This window comes from Bombina bombina, chromosome 4 (assembly GCF_027579735.1).
Source record: "Bombina bombina isolate aBomBom1 chromosome 4, aBomBom1.pri, whole genome shotgun sequence".
Classification (NCBI taxonomy): Eukaryota; Metazoa; Chordata; class Amphibia; order Anura; family Bombinatoridae; genus Bombina; species Bombina bombina.
Genome location: NC_069502.1, coordinates 495,167,314 through 495,183,175, shown reverse-complemented (window position 1 = coordinate 495,183,175; position 15,862 = coordinate 495,167,314). Strand labels below are relative to the sequence as shown.

The 15,862-nt window shown below is 39.5% G+C and overlaps 1 protein-coding gene across 1 annotated transcript in view; it reads left to right on the top strand.

The window, feature by feature from the left end:
* Positions 1 to 15,862, top strand: part of LOC128656482 (dystonin-like) — a 958,955-nt gene that overhangs the window by 727,743 nt on the left and 215,350 nt on the right. The window contains 3 exon segments of the mRNA XM_053710402.1: positions 7,631 to 7,787; positions 8,064 to 8,190; positions 8,404 to 8,463. Of these exon segments, the coding sequence (XP_053566377.1) occupies positions 7,631 to 7,787; positions 8,064 to 8,190; positions 8,404 to 8,463 (344 nt within the window).

Genomic DNA, 15,862 nt, shown 5'->3' with positions numbered 1-15,862 from the left:
TTTGTGGTTCACAAAAAAGAGGGAACCTTCAGACGAATCTTAGATCTCAAGATCTTAAACAAATTTCTCAGGGTTCCATCATTCAAGATGGAGACTATTTGTACCATCCTGCCTATGATCCAGGAGGGTCAATACATGACTATAGTGGATTTAAAGGATGCGTATCTTCACATTCCGATACACAAAGATCATCATCGGTTTCTCAGGTTTGCCTTCCTAGACAGGCATTACCAGTTTGTAGCTCTACCATTTGGGTTAGCTACAGCCCCAAGAATCTTTACGAAGGTTCTGGGGTCACTTCTGGTGGTCCTAAGGCCGCGGGGCATAGCAGTGGCCCCTTATTTAGACGACATTCTGATACAGGCGTCAAATTTCAAAATTGCCAAGTCTCATACGGACATAGTTCTGGCATTTCTGAGGTCGCATGGGTGGAAAGTGAACGAAGAAAAGAGTTCTCTATCCCCTCTCACAAGAGTATCCTTTCTGGGAACTCTAATAGATTCTGTAGAAATGAGGATTTACCTGACAGAGTCCAGGTTATCAAAACTTCTAAATTCCTGCCGTGTTCTTTATTCCACTCCTCGCTCTTCGGTGGCTCAGTGTATGGAAGTAATCGGCTTAATGGTAGCGGCAATGGACATAGTGCCGTTCGCCCGCCTACATCTCAGACCGCTGCAACTCTGCATGCTCAGCCAGTGGAATGGGGATTACACAGATTTGTCCCCTCTACTAAATCTGGATCAAGAGACCAGGGATTCTCTTCTCTGGTGGCTATCTCGGGTCCATCTGTCCAAAGGTATGACCTTTCGCAGGCCAGATTGGACAATTGTAACAACAGATGCCAGATTCTAGGCTGGGGGGCAGTCTGGAACTCCCTGAAGGCTCAGGGATCGTGGACTCAGGAGGAGACACTCCTTCCGATAAACATTCTGGAAGTAAGAGCGATATTCAATGCTCTTCAGGCTTGGCCTCAGCTAGCAACAATGAGGTTCATCAGATTTCAGTCGGACAACATCACGACTGTGGCTTACATCAACCATCAAGGGGGAACAAGGAGTTCCCTAGCGATGTTAGAAGTCTCAAAGATAATTCGCTGGGCAGAGATTCACTCTTGCCAACTATCAGCTATCCATATCCCAGGTGTAGAGAACTGGGAGGCGGATTTTCTAAGTCGACAGACTTTTCACCCGGGGGAGTGGGAACTCCATCCGGAGGTGTTTGCACAATTGATTCATTGTTGGGGCAAACCAGAACTGGAGATGCTTGAATGCTTGATTTTATCAAAGCGTGGTTTCTCCGAGTCAGTCATTGACACCTTAATTCAGGCTTGAAAGCCTGTCACCAGGAAAATCTATCATAAGATAGGGGACAGATTTCTGCTTTGTCTATTCTTTTGCACAAGCGTCTGGCGGATGTTCCAGACGTTCAGGCATTTTGTCAGGCTTTAGTTAGAATCAAGCCTGTGTTTAAACCTGTTGCTCCACCTTGGAGCTTAAATTTGGTTCTTAAAGTTCTTCGGGGGGTTCCGTTTGAACCTCTTCATTCCATAGATATCAAACTTTTATCTTGGAAAGTTCTTTTTTTGGTAGCTATTTCCTCGGCTCGTAGAGTTTCCGAGTTATCTGCCTTACAATGTGATTCTCCTTATCTGATCTTCCATACAGATAAGGTAGTTCTGCGTACCAAACCTGGGTTTTTACCTAAGGTGGTATCTAATAAGAATATCAATCAGGAGATTGTTGTTCCATCATTGTGTCCTAATCCTTCTTCAAAGAAGGAACGTCTATTACACAATCTTGACGTGGGTCGTGCTTTAAAGTATTATTTACAAGCTACTAAAAATTTTCGTCAAACATCTGCTTTGTTTGTTGTCTACTCTGGACAGAGGGGAGGCCAAAAGGCTTTGGCAACTTCTCTTTCTTTTTGGCTAAGGAGTATAATACGCTTAGCTTATGAGACTGCTGGCCAGCAGTCTCCTGAAAGGATTACATCTCATTCTACTAGAGCTGTGGCTTCCACATGGGCCTTTAAAAATGAGGCTTCTGTTGAACAGATTTGCAAGGCGGCGACTTGGTCTTCGCTTGATACCTTTTCAAAATTCTATAAATTTGATACTTTTGCTTCTTCGGAGGCTATTTTTGGGAGAAAGGTTTTACAGGCAGTGGTACCTTCCGTTTAAGTTCCTGCCTTGTCCCTCCCTTCATCCGTGTACTTTAGCTTTGGTATTGGTATCCCACAAGTAATGGATGATCCGTGGACTGGATACACCTTACAAGAGAAAACATAATTTATGCTTTCCTGATAAATTTATTTCTCTTGTGGTGTATCCAGTCCACGGCCCGCCCTGTCATTTTAAGGCAGGTATTTTTTAATTTTAAACTGCAGTCACCACTGCACCCTATGGTTTCTCCTTTCTCTGCTTGTCTTCGGTCGAATGACTGGATATGGCAGTTAGGGGATGAGCTATATAGCAGCTCTGCTGTGGGTGATCCTCTTGCAACTTCCTGTTGGGAAGGAGAATATCCCACAAGTAATGGATGATCCGTGGACAGGATACACCACAAGAGAAATAAATTTATCAGGTAAGCATAAATTATGTTTTTTACAAAAACTCTCCCAGATAGGATATACAAATTAATAATCTACAAAACATTTATGCAAATAAAAATCTAGTGTACAATGTCCCTTTAATTAAATCTATAAATTACACTAGGGGATCCCTAATGCTAGTCCTCAGATGCAAGTAACAGCCCAGATGTCCGAAGTAAAGCACAGTTGATAGAATAAGCTGCCCATATTGTGCTAAATTATAGGGACACTGAACCCACATTTTTTCTTTCATGATTCAGATAGAGCATGCAATTTTAAGCAACTTTCTAATTTACTCCTATGATCAAATTTTCTTCGTTCACTTGCTATCTTTATTTGAAAAAGAAGGCATCTAAGCTATTTGTTTGGTTCAGAATCCTGGAAAGTAATTGTTCATTGGTGGATGAATTTATTCACCAATCAGCAAGAACAACCCAGGTTGTTCACCAGAAATGGGAAATGGCATCTAAACTTACATTTTTGCATTTCAAATAAAGATACCAAGAGAATGAAGAAACATTTGATAATAGGAGTAAATTAGAAAGTTGCTTAAAATTTCATGCTCTATCTGAATCACGAAAGAAAGAAATTGGGTTCAGTGTCCCTTTAACCTTTTCTTCTCCGAACATTAAAAATCTGTCCAATTAGGTGGTCATGAGGATAGGAGATGTGAAATCCTGCACTGTTGTCTTGATTTTATGTGCAAAGTTTCTATCTTTATCTTTGAACTTGTACTAAAGTCTGTCGGCTAGATTACGAGTTGTGCGTTAAGGTAAAAAAGCAGCATTAAGAGGTCCTAACGCTGCTTTTTTATTCCCGCTGCTATTACAAGTCTTGCAGGTTTAGGTGCACCGCACACTTCTTTGGCCTTACCGCAAAACGACTTACGTAAACTTCGTAAAGTCTTTTATCTATGGGACTTCCATAGCGCTGGTATTACAAGTCTGTCCTGGGAGGCCAAAAAGTGAGCGGTACACCCTCTACCTAGAAGATCCCTAACGCATTTAAAAGTCAGTAGTTAAGAGTTTTATGGTACAATGCCGTAACATAAAACTCATAACTAAAGTGCTAAAAAGTACACTTACACCCATAAACTACCTATTAACCCCTAAACCCAGGCCCTCCCGCATCGCAAACACTAAAATAAAATTATTAACCCCTAATCTGCCGCTCCCGACATCGCCGCCACTATAGTAAACATATTAACCCCTAAACCGCCGCACTCCCGCATCGCAAACACCAGTTAAATTTGATTAACCCTTAATCTGCTGTACCTAATATCGCCGCCACCTACCTACATTTATTAACCCCTAATCTGCCGCCCCCAACGTTGCCGCCACTATACTATATTTATTAACCCCTAAACATAAGTCTAACCCTAACCCTAACACCCCCTAACTTAAATATAATTAAAATAAATCTAAATAAAATGTACTATTAATAACTAAATAATTCCTATTTAAAACTAAATACTTACCTGTAAAATAAACCCTAAACTAGCTACAATATAACTAATAGTTACATTGTATCTAGCTTAGGGTTTATTTTTATTTTACAGGCAAGTTTGTATTTATTTTAACTAGGTAGAATAGTTACTAAATAGTTATTAACTATTTAAAGTGAAGGTAAACTTTGGTGAATGAAAGCCCGTTTTTTAAAAACACTTTTAAAAACAGGGACACTTTCATTCATCAAAGTTTACAAAGTAGCCGTTTTGATTAAAAACTTACCTTTTTTTTTCTTTTCACAGCTACAGCAGCTTTCCCCTCCTGGAAATCCTCTCTTCACGCGTCAGCAATGACTAATCCGGCTTCTTCCAATCACGGCTTTCCCCCCAGGGTGTTTATTGCCTAAGGCCATGCTGTGATTGGAGGAAGCAGGATTAGTCATTGCTGACGTGTGAAGAGAGAATTTCCAGGAGGGGGAAGCTGATCTGGCTATGGAAAAAACAAAGGTAAGTTTTTAATCAAAATGGCTGATTTGTAAACTTTGATGAATGAAAGTGCCCCTGTTTTTAATAGAATTTTTAAAAAACGGACTTTCATTCTACAAAGTTTACCTTCACTTTAATAACTACCTAGCTAAAATAAATACAAATTGATCTGTAAAATAAAACCTAACATGTCTTACACTAACACCTAACCTTACACTACAATTAAATCAATTACCTAAATTAAATACAATTACCTAAATTACAAAAAACCCCCACTAAATTACACAAAATAAAAAACAAATTACAAGATATTTAAACTAATTACACCTAATCTAATAGCCCTATCAAAATAACCCCCCCCCCCCAAAAAAAAAAAAAAAACCCTAGCCTAAACTAAACTACCAATAGCCCTTAAAAGAGCCTTTTGCGGGGCATTGCCCCAAAGAAATCAGCTCTTATACCGGTAAAAAAATACAAACCCCCCCAACAGTAAAACTCACCACCCACACAACCAACCCCCCAAATAAAACCCTTACTAAAAAAAAACTAAGCTCCCCATTGCCCTGAAAAGGGCATTTGGATGGGCATTGCCCTTAAAAGGGCATTTAGCTCTATTGCAGCCCAAAGTGAGCTCAATCCTATTGGTTGATACAATCAGCCAATAGGATTTTTTCTACCTTAATTCCGATTGGCTGATAGAATTATATCAGCCAATCGGAATCTAAGGGACGCCATCTTGGTAGACGTCACTTAAAGGAGCCTTCATTCATCGGCTAGTCGTCGGAAGAAGAGGATGCTTTGCGTTGGATGTCTTGAATATGGACCCGCTCCACGCCGGATGGATGAAGATAGAAGATGCCGTCTGAATGAAGTCTTCTTCCCGTCTGGAGGACCACTTCTCCCAGCTTGAATGAAGACTTCTCCCGGCTTCGTTGAGAACTTCTTGCCGCTTCACTGAGGACTTTTCCCGGCTTCGTTGAGGATTGATGTCGGCTCTTCAAAACTGTAAGTGGATCATCAGGGGTTAGTGCTAGGTTTTTTTAAATGTTTATTGGGTGGGTTTTATTTTTAGGTTAGGGCTTTGGGCTGCAATAGAGCTAAATGCCCTATTAAGGGCAATGCCCATCCAAATGCCCTTTTCAGGGCAAAGGGGAGCTTAGGTTTTTTTTAGTTAGGGTTTTATTTGGGGGGTTGGTTGTGTGGGTGGTGGGTTTTACTGTTGGGGGGGTGTTTGTATTTTTTTTTTACATGTAAAAGAGCTGATTTCTTTGGGACAATGCCCCCCAAAAGGCCCTTTTAAAGGCTATTGGTAGTTTAGTTTAGGCTAGGGTTTATTTTTATTTTGGGGGGGCTTTTTATTTTGATAGGGCTATTAGATTAGGTGTAATTAGTTTAAATATCTTGTAATTTGTTTTTTATTTGTGTAATTTAGTGGGGGGTTTTTTTGCAAATTAGGTAATTGTATTTAAAGGAACAGTCTACCATAGAATTGTTATTGTTTTAAACGATAGATAATCCCTTTATTACCCATTCCCCAGTTTTGCATAACCAACACAGTTATATTAATATACTTTTTACCTCTGTGATTACCTTGTATCTAGGAACCTTCTTCCAGCCCCCTGATCACATGACTGTGACTGTTTATTATCTATTGTCTTAAATTTAGCATTGGTTTGTGCTAAATCTTAAATAACCAACCGCCTGTGTCTGAACACAGTGTTATCTATATGGCCCACCTGTACTTTCTGTCTCTTTGTGTTGAAAAGAGATTTAAAAAGCATGTGATAAGAGGCAGCCCTCAAAGGCTTAGAAATTAGCATATGATTCTACCTATGTTTAGTTTAAACTAAGAATACCAAGAGAAAAAAGCAAATTTGATGATAAAAGTAAATTGGAAAGTTGATTAAAATTAAAAGTCCTATCTGAATAATGAAAGTTTAATTTATACTAGACTGTCCCTTTTATTTTGGTAATTGATTTAATTGTAGTGTAAGGTTAGGTGTTAGTGTAAGACAGGTTAGGTTTTATTTTACAGGTAAAGTTGTATTTATTTTAGCTTGGTAGTTATTAAATAGTTAATAACTATTTAGTAAGTATTCTACCTAGTTAAAATAAATATAAACTTGCCTGTAAAATAAAAATAAACCCTAAGCTAGACACAATGTAACTATTAATTATATTGTAGCTAGCTTAGGGTTTATTTTACAGGTAAGTATTTAGTTTTAAATTGGAATTATTTAGTTATTAATAGTAGATTTTATTTAGATTTATTTTAATTATATTTAAGTTAGGGGGTGTTAGGGTTAGGGTTAGACTTAGGTTTAGGGGTTAATAAATATAGTATAGTGGCGGCGACGTTGGGGGCAGCAGATTAGGGGTTAATAAATGTAGGTAGGTGGCGGCGATGTTAGGGACAGCATATTAAGGGTTAATAATATTTAACTAGTGTTTGCGAGGCGGGAGTGTGGCGGTTTAGGGGTTAATATGTTTATTATAGTGGCTGCGATGTCCGGAGCGGCAGATTAGGGGTTAATAAGTATAATGTAGGTGTCGGGGGTGGCAGATTAGGGGTTAATAATTGTAAGATTAGGGGTGTTTAGACTCGGGGTTCATGTTAGGGTGTTAGGTGTAAACATAAATTTAATTTCCCCATAGGAATCAATGGGGCTGCGTTACTTAGCTTTACTCTGCTTTATTGCAGGTGTTAGGCTTTTTTTCACCCGGCTCTCCCCATTGATGTCTATGGGGAAATCATGCACAAGCACGTACAACCAGCGCTGGTATTGAAGTGCAGTGTGGAGCACAATTTTGCTCTACGCTCACTTCTTGCATGTTAACGCCGGGTTTATAAAAACCTGTAATACCAGCGCTGTAGGTAAGTGAGCAGTGACAATAATGTGCAAGTTAGCCCTGCACCCCTCTTACCACAAAACTCGTAATCTAGCCGATAGTTTTTAAAATTCTATCTACATACGATTCTCAAGCTCATTTTTGTTTTTAAGTATTATAATACAATTATTCTATTTGCTGTAACAAAAATGTGTGAATTTAAAAAACGTTTTCATTAATTTGACATGCCATATAGTTGTATGCTCTTGATTCTTTCAGGGAAGAAGATGTATCTTCTTGCCAAAGCCAAATGGATAGTTTTAAGTCTTCAGTTAAGTCATTAAAGCACTGGATGGTATCAGCAAGTGAAAGAATCCCTGAAGTACGGCCCATGCTATGTGTGAAAGAATTATCTAAAGATTTGAGTCAGAGTAAGGTAAGTTTCCTAGAAGCGATCCATTTCTGTGAAGTATGGTGTTGGTAAGTGTCATGGTATCCAGTCAGTATATAAGCTACTATATCATATATAAATATAATTTATGAACAATCAGAAATGGACATAAACTCAGCAAAATAAAAAAAATACTCTGTTTTAAATGTCCTGTAAAAATGACAAAATGGCCTTTACCTATTCATTATTTTTCATAATGGCAGCCATCTGCCTTTACATTTGCTGGTACATAACTACCATATGAATACTGTGATTTTTCAGGATTTACAAGAAGAATGGACGACGAAAGCCTTAGAAGTAAAGAAAATACATAACAAAGGAATGGCCTTGTGTAACTTAATAAGTGCTGTCACATCACCAGCAAAGACCAGAAAAACGGTTAAAGCAGGTACTTTACTTTCGTTACAGTTGACTTTTTATAAATGTGACAGAGAGTAAGGGATAAATATATAAAGAATATTTCTGTTCCATCTCATAAAACTGTTCATCCATAGATTTGTATAAAAAACATTTGACTAACAAACACTGCTGCGTATCTGCGTTCTGTTTTATTGAGAAGTTCTAAAACACAATGCTCACACTGTTTGTTTGTGGCTCACAGGAAGGACTGTACCAAATGGTGGGGAGTCATCAGAAAACAAGGACAATTTGACGAATAAAGGTGAGTCAAAGCGAATCTAGCTTTTACTTTTGGATATTGGTGCATTGGCATGATTATAGCTTTTTGAGAGGTTGGGAATTATTTATTAATTGGAGGTAAAAAAAAATATTGCTAAATAATTATTTGTTCTTTGTTTGAAAGGGGTGAAAAAATTGTAATATATTTTCACTCCTTTATTCATGTTGACTGATAAACATATGGTGCCGGTTTATTTAATTGGTAAACTTTAAATACATAAGAATGTATATGCCTCTTACTGAGATGGCAGATTGTGGCCATTTTGTTTATTATATCTGCCTTGTACATTTTGTATCTTAGATATGTAACTATTTGTACAATATCCCAGCAGGAAATACTTGAAAACAAGAGAAATCTTAAGATATTTTTATTCCTGGTAAATCATTTTATAAATAAATGAATTATTTTCTTCTTGGCTGCGTTTGTAAAATAAATGTTCCTGTTTTAGGAGAAAAACACTTTTTTATTTTTACGCTTGTAGGGTCACTGGTTAACTGTTAAGCTGAGGAGTGTTGCTTATCAGCCACTGAACTACAATTCTATGTAATAGTATTGCACATTTATTTTAAATAAAGTTAAACATCTGTGCCTTGAGTTTTTTCAAGTACAAATACTAAAAACGCAAGTGATGATGCTAGGCTTTAGTTGACAGATATAGTCATACAGCAATATGTTGCTAGCTGGTGTTTGGTGCCATGCACATGTCTTGTATCATTTGCTCGCCAGATATGTCCAGCCAGCTCACAGTAGAGCACATACGCACATATGCTGTGAGGGCTGTGCACCATTATTCAGGTTCAGAGAGCTGGCAGTGGTGTATATTGTGCCTTTGAAGACTTAAATTGTGTCACACAAGCCACTGCTGACTTTCTGAGAAGGTGTAGTGCTTGTATACAGGTCCCTCACAGCATATGTGCATGAATAGCAATAACTTTTGCTAAATGCTTTGTGATAATGGAAGTATCTTTCAAAAATGTTTCTATTTAAAATTGAAATGTGCATTTCAATTTTGACCTTTCTATCTCTTATTCAGTAAAACTACCCACAAACTGAGATCTGTAACTATTCCTCTGGATGTTGCCTGACATGTTTCACTAACTGTTGTTTATAACATGTGTTGTATGGTGCTGTTTACCTCACTTCTAACTGTTGTATTATTATTATTATCAGTTATTTGTAGAGCGCCAACAGGTTCCGCAGCGCTAGTTTAAAGGGTCATAAAAGTGGTGAATTCATATTAATGTTTGACATGCTTTTCTTCAGTTACAGCATGAAGAGGTAAAACATTTATTTTTAGGATCTACAAAAAAAACCTTCTATTAGCGTATTTACTAAATGCACCTTATAACCCTTACTAATTGCTCACTAGAATACTTACAGTTCTTCCTTCCCCATAATGGTATAACTCTCCCACTGGCTCCTATAGCTCCTTGTGTCAATACAATTCTTCAGCTGATGACTCATCCCCATATAACTCCACCCAGGGGTGTATTTAGGTCATGAGATGTCTTATGCCTATTCTAATCTGCCGACACCTCTAACCTCTACCTGACTTTCCCGGCATCACCATCTTTCCTCCAATTGTTATCACTCCTTAGTTTTCTGAATGGTCTCAGTTTCAGCTTAAAATCCAAAAAGGATAACAAGATAGATTCAAGAGGATAATTTTTATGTTTTCAATTACACAACTCCATCTTACATTCATTTTTGCTGCCCATTTGTCTGGGTTTAGTTAGCCTGTGCAAAAATACACCTCTGTTTGTGATAAATATTCAAACTGTTGCTGTGTAGGAGTTGTTTAATTGTGAATAGTCGTATGCAGTAACATATGACTTACCTCATAACACTAAGCTGTAAAATATTTATATTGATCATGTGATCTGATCCCATTCTGTGTGGTGACAGCATTTCAGCCTTGTTTGTAATCATATACCATGTTGCAAAGTAACCCCGTGTGGTTTGAAAATGTAAAGCCAACATAACTTTTAATTTAATGTTAAAGGGACATAATACTCATATGCTAAATCACTAGAAACTGATGTAGTATAATTGTAAAAAGCTGACAGGAAAATATCACCTGAGCATCTCTATGTAAAAAAAGAAGATATTTACCCCACAATTTCCTCAGCTCACCAGAGTAAGTTCTGTATAAAAATTAAACTTCAGTTACTGCCCAGCTGCAGGTAAAAAAAAATAAAAAATGAAGAAATGAACAGCAGCCAATCAGCATCAGCAGTGCTGTGGTCATGAACTCTTTTACTGTGATCTCATGAGATTTCACTTAACTCTCATGAGATTTCATAGTAAACTTCCTTAAACTGAATAAGGCAATAGTATGAGTGTGCACGAAGCTCACTCTCTTGCCTGTCCCGGGACAGACATACTGATTTGCTGCTTAAAGTCCTTTACAATTGGATGTGAATACTTTGGACATTTTGAGGTAAAATATCTTTCTTTTTTACATAGAGATGTTCAGGTGATATTTTCTAGTCAGCTTTTTACAGTTATGCTGCATCACTTTCAAGTGTTTCAACATTTGAGTATCATGGCCCTTTAAGCTTTAGAATGTGTTTTTAGCAACACTTCTCTAGCTTTACATTTTAACATTTTCACCCAGATTACTAACTATATTTTTTAAAGGGACATTGTACACTAGATTTTTCTTTGCATAAATGTTTTGTAGATGATCCATTTATATAGCCCATCTGGGGGTGTTTTTGTAACAACGTATAGTTTTGCTTATTTTTAAATAACATTGTGCTGATTTTCAAACTCCTAACCAAGCCCCAAAGTTTTAGATGTATACTGATGCATACAGACTTCAGACGGCTTTTGTTTGTATAATGGGTCTTTTCATATGCAGGGGAGAGGGGAGGGTCTGCTATTAGCCATTTTCAGTGGGTGTCCCAGGCTAATCTTATCAACAGTGCTAAATTGTGAGCTTCTAAATACATTTTTAAAAGGTTGTATACCTTATTAGATCAGCATTTGTGCATATTATTCTATATAGTAGTGTCTATTGCATGCAGTCATATGAAAATTGGTGTATACTGCCCCTTTAATGCTTGATTAAAGGGACAGTAAAGTCAAAATTAGAGCATGCAATTTTAAACAACTTTCACATTTATTTCTGTTATCAATTTTGCTTAGTTATCTTAATATCCTTTCTTAAAGAGTGATCCTAGGTGATCTCAGGAGCGTGCATGTATCTTTAGTCATCTGGCAGCAGTGCTCACAATGTTTATAGCAATGTTATACATAGTTGCATACACTACTTTCATAGAATACTAAAGACACACACACTCCGAAGCTCCTATGATCCTACCTAGAAGTAAATTGGTACGTTGTTTAAAATTGCACACTCTGCATCTTAAACATTTAAGTTTGACTTTACTGTCTCTTTAATCTGCTACAAGTGAACTGTTTGCCAACCTGGAAACTCTTTAACCACGTTCTTGTATTGTTTACTACTGAAAGTTTACCACTGGGTGGTGCTGTGTGTCACAAGAGAAATGAGTGCTGTAATGTCAGGCGTGATATCATATAAATAGTTATTAACCTTAACGTTTCAACGCTTAGCACCTGAATACTTCCTATTTATCTCAGGTATTTTTTAGTTCCTTCCTTTTGTGTGGCGTTCCTACTCATTAGAAGTGCAGCCATTTGATTTTGCTAAGCCACCTAAATTATGTATCAGACCAAAAGAAAGACGCGGTGCAAGAATTAAATAGTTTAATTCCAGTTAAAACCATGTAAGCATACATTTAAAACAAGTAATAAATAAAAAAAAAAATATGTATACAGTTTTTTTTTTACATAAAGGGCATGTCATTTTCTAGTACTAATCCTATACAACTATGTGGTCACCCCAGCCTTACAACTATAAAGCAGGTCCTGCTCAGTAGCATCTCCCTAGTAGGACCTTACCTACTCTTTAAATAGGCTCACTAATGCAACCATTTAACAAATTAGAGCATGGGATTTTTGTATTACAATATCCCAAGTTAAGTTGTGTCACACCATGAAATGTGGGATTGTGGGATATAGGATTGTGCTTTGGAAATCTTTTGACACACACATTCGGCACTCTTCTTGTGAATCAATAACCAAACATGACAAAGTTTTGGGTACAAAAGGCCGCAGCCCGCATTTATTAAACAAACAAGTGTTTACAAATAACACAACCACTTAACCAATGTGGTTACAAAGAACTCTGGGGTGCTGTCCATCATCCACCACACGTGCCTTCCACTGGCTGTTGCCAGGCACGCCCCCTTTTCTTAAACTCTCCCCATCGTCCGATGAGGTACCATTACCACATAAAACTCGCCTGATAAGGCCAGCACCCGCCCTTAGCTGCGACTTCCAAATTCTTAAAACAGGGAGGGAGGGAGGGAGCTTTTCCCGCTTCACAAGGGAAATGATGCTGGCTTCCGCCTCACAACCCTCAATATTTATACTCGCTCCTGCTCCTCAAAATTCTGCCTAGCAACCCACTGCTATTGGCCTGCAGTGTGGTCACATGCCCCTGCTCTCAATTCATTCCTTCCGGGGCTTCTTTGACACACACATTCGGCACTCTTCTTGTGAATCAATAACCAAACATGACAAAGTTTTGGGTACAAAAGGCCGCAGCCCGCATTTATTAAACAAACAAGTGTTTACAAATAACACAACCACTTAACCAATGTGGTTACAAAGAACTCTGGGGTGCTGTCCATCATCCACCACACGTGCCTTCCACTGGCTGTTGCCAGGCACGCCCCCTTTTCTTAAACTCTCCCCATCGTCCGATGAGGTACCATTACCACATAAAACTCGCCTGATAAGGCCAGCACCCGCCACAGACCGACCTACCGTCGGACACCGCCCAACCGGGCTAAGGCCTTCTGTACCCCTTCTTTTAGGTTAAAATTAAATAAGTGCAACCCTACTTCATTGAGATGCACCCCATCCTTAATAAAAAAGCATCTGCCTGATTCCCCTTCGAATTCAACATGGCGAATGCCAAAACCCCCCAACTGAACAACAAAACCTGATAGAGTCCTGTTAACCTTTCTCCTGGATAAATCCAGCCTCCTGACATCCCAAGCTGAGCGCCATTCCAACCTTGTCTCAATTTCTGACCGCACAATTAACACCTTCGGAAACAAAACCTTCAACCTACGCATGCCACCCTTCAACTGGTCAATCAATTCTTTTTGAGCCATAAACCCTAAGTCATTTCCTCCAGCGTGTAACACCAAAATGTCAGGAGGCTTGTACAGCCTGGCAAACTTACTCACTGTACTCACTATCCCTTCCCATTTGAGACCTCTTACCCCAAACCACTTTACCCCAACCTGTTCCCGAGGAAGACCCAGCTGGATTCCCCCTTCCTTTGTTGCTGCAGCTTTTCTCGCCCAGTAAATGAAAGAATGTCCAACTATCCAACACTGAACTGGACCTGTTAAGAAAAACAAAACTAAACTAACATGTTAGGACGAACATAACGCTTATAACACCCCGACTTCCACCTTCCCACCTTTTTCACAACTTCCTCACTCAAACCCAATTCATGCGCCTCAGTTGCCGCGCCTATTCTAAACGAATGGCATCCAAAATCTTTAGGGTCCACCCCAGCCACGGACAAAGCCCTTTTAAGTACCGCCCCAAACTGATATTTTGACAATGCTCCTCCATCCTCGTGCCTCAAAAGAGGGCCCTCACCACTAGGCCTGATCCTCAGATAATCCACCAGTGAACCTACCGGGCAACAAACACCCCCGATAGCAAATAACTTGATTAAGCGGCCCATACCCTCCTGATCTGTCTTAGATTTTCTAAGCCAAATGGACACTTCCTCCCTTGATATCACCACATCACCGAAACCTATACCGCCATTGTCCTTTCTATTAGCCCCAACCAATTCCAACACTCTAAAAGCCCCAAAAAAGGCTAAAACAAAAGCAACCCGAAACAAATAATACTCAAACTTAGAATTGCACACCACCTCCAAAGCCCCAACTACCTTTAATAGTAAACCAAATACAAGTGGACGTCTTTTGTCCCCCTTAGCTCCACCTCTACAAACACCTCTCACCGCCAATTTTACCCAAAATTCCTTTGTCAAATCAACCCATCCCATCAGCTTAAACAGAAAGGCTAACGCCGCCACCTGACGATTCACCATGGATTTTGACATCTTCGCCTCTTTCCATTCCTGCACCCAATCAACCAAGTACCACACCCAATCCTCTTTTGACAGCCTGATTCCATCCCTGTGCAGTCTACCAAACCACCGTTTCCATACTGGCACGTAAGCTCTTAACGTACTCTGGGCTAAAGCCCCTCTCGCTAATTTCAATCCTTTAAGAAGTCCATCTGCCACAAAGCCCTTGGGCATTCTTCCCCATCCAACTTTGCCTCCGGGGCTGCTTCCCGAAACTTCTGCCACTGCAACCGGGAAAGAGAGTCAGCAATCACATTTTGCTTCCCGGGCACATGCACTGCCCGAAAAAACACATTCCCCCTCAAGCATTCCAGGACAAACACTCGGAGAAGCCGAATCACTGGCCTCGACTTCGCTGTCAACTTATTAATCGCAAATACCACTCCAAGATTGTCAGAGTGGAAAGTCACCTTCCTATCCCTCAGCTCACCATTCCAAACCATAACAGCCACCACCAACGGAAACAATTCTAGAAACACCAAGTTCTTGGTTAAACCTTGATCCTTCCATTCCTCAGGCCATGTATCCACGCACCATCTGCCATCAAAATATGCCCCAAAGCCATGTGCTCCTGAAGCATCTGTGTATAGGTGCAACATCTCATCCGATACCGGCCCCTCCTGAATGAGCGACCGCCCATTGAACTCTTCCAGAAAAATCAACCACACTCTAAGATCCTCCTTCAACTCCTTTGAAAGCCGGATCCTGTGGTGTGGTTCCTTCACCCCAACCGTGGCCAATGCCAGGCGCCTTCCAAAAACCCTTCCAACTGGGATCACACGACAAGCAAAATTAAGCTTGCCCAGTAGCGATTGCATTTCTCGCAACGACACTTTCCCCTTCCCAAGCATCCCAATTATGACCTTTTTTAGATCTACCACCTTTTCCCAAGGTAACGAGCACTCCATCAATACTGAGTCAATCTGGATCCCCAGAAAACTCAACTTAGTCACCGGCCCTTCCGTCTTTCCTGGTGCAATCGGAATCCCGAATTGCTCAGCCACTTCAACAAATGTTTTCAACAACATTTCACAAACTCCAGAACCAGCTTCCCCCACAAACAGGTAATCATCCAAATAATGGACCATCGATGACCTGCCCGCCTTTTTCTTCACCACCCATTCCACAAATGTACTAAATTTTTCGAAATACGCACAGGATATGGAGCAT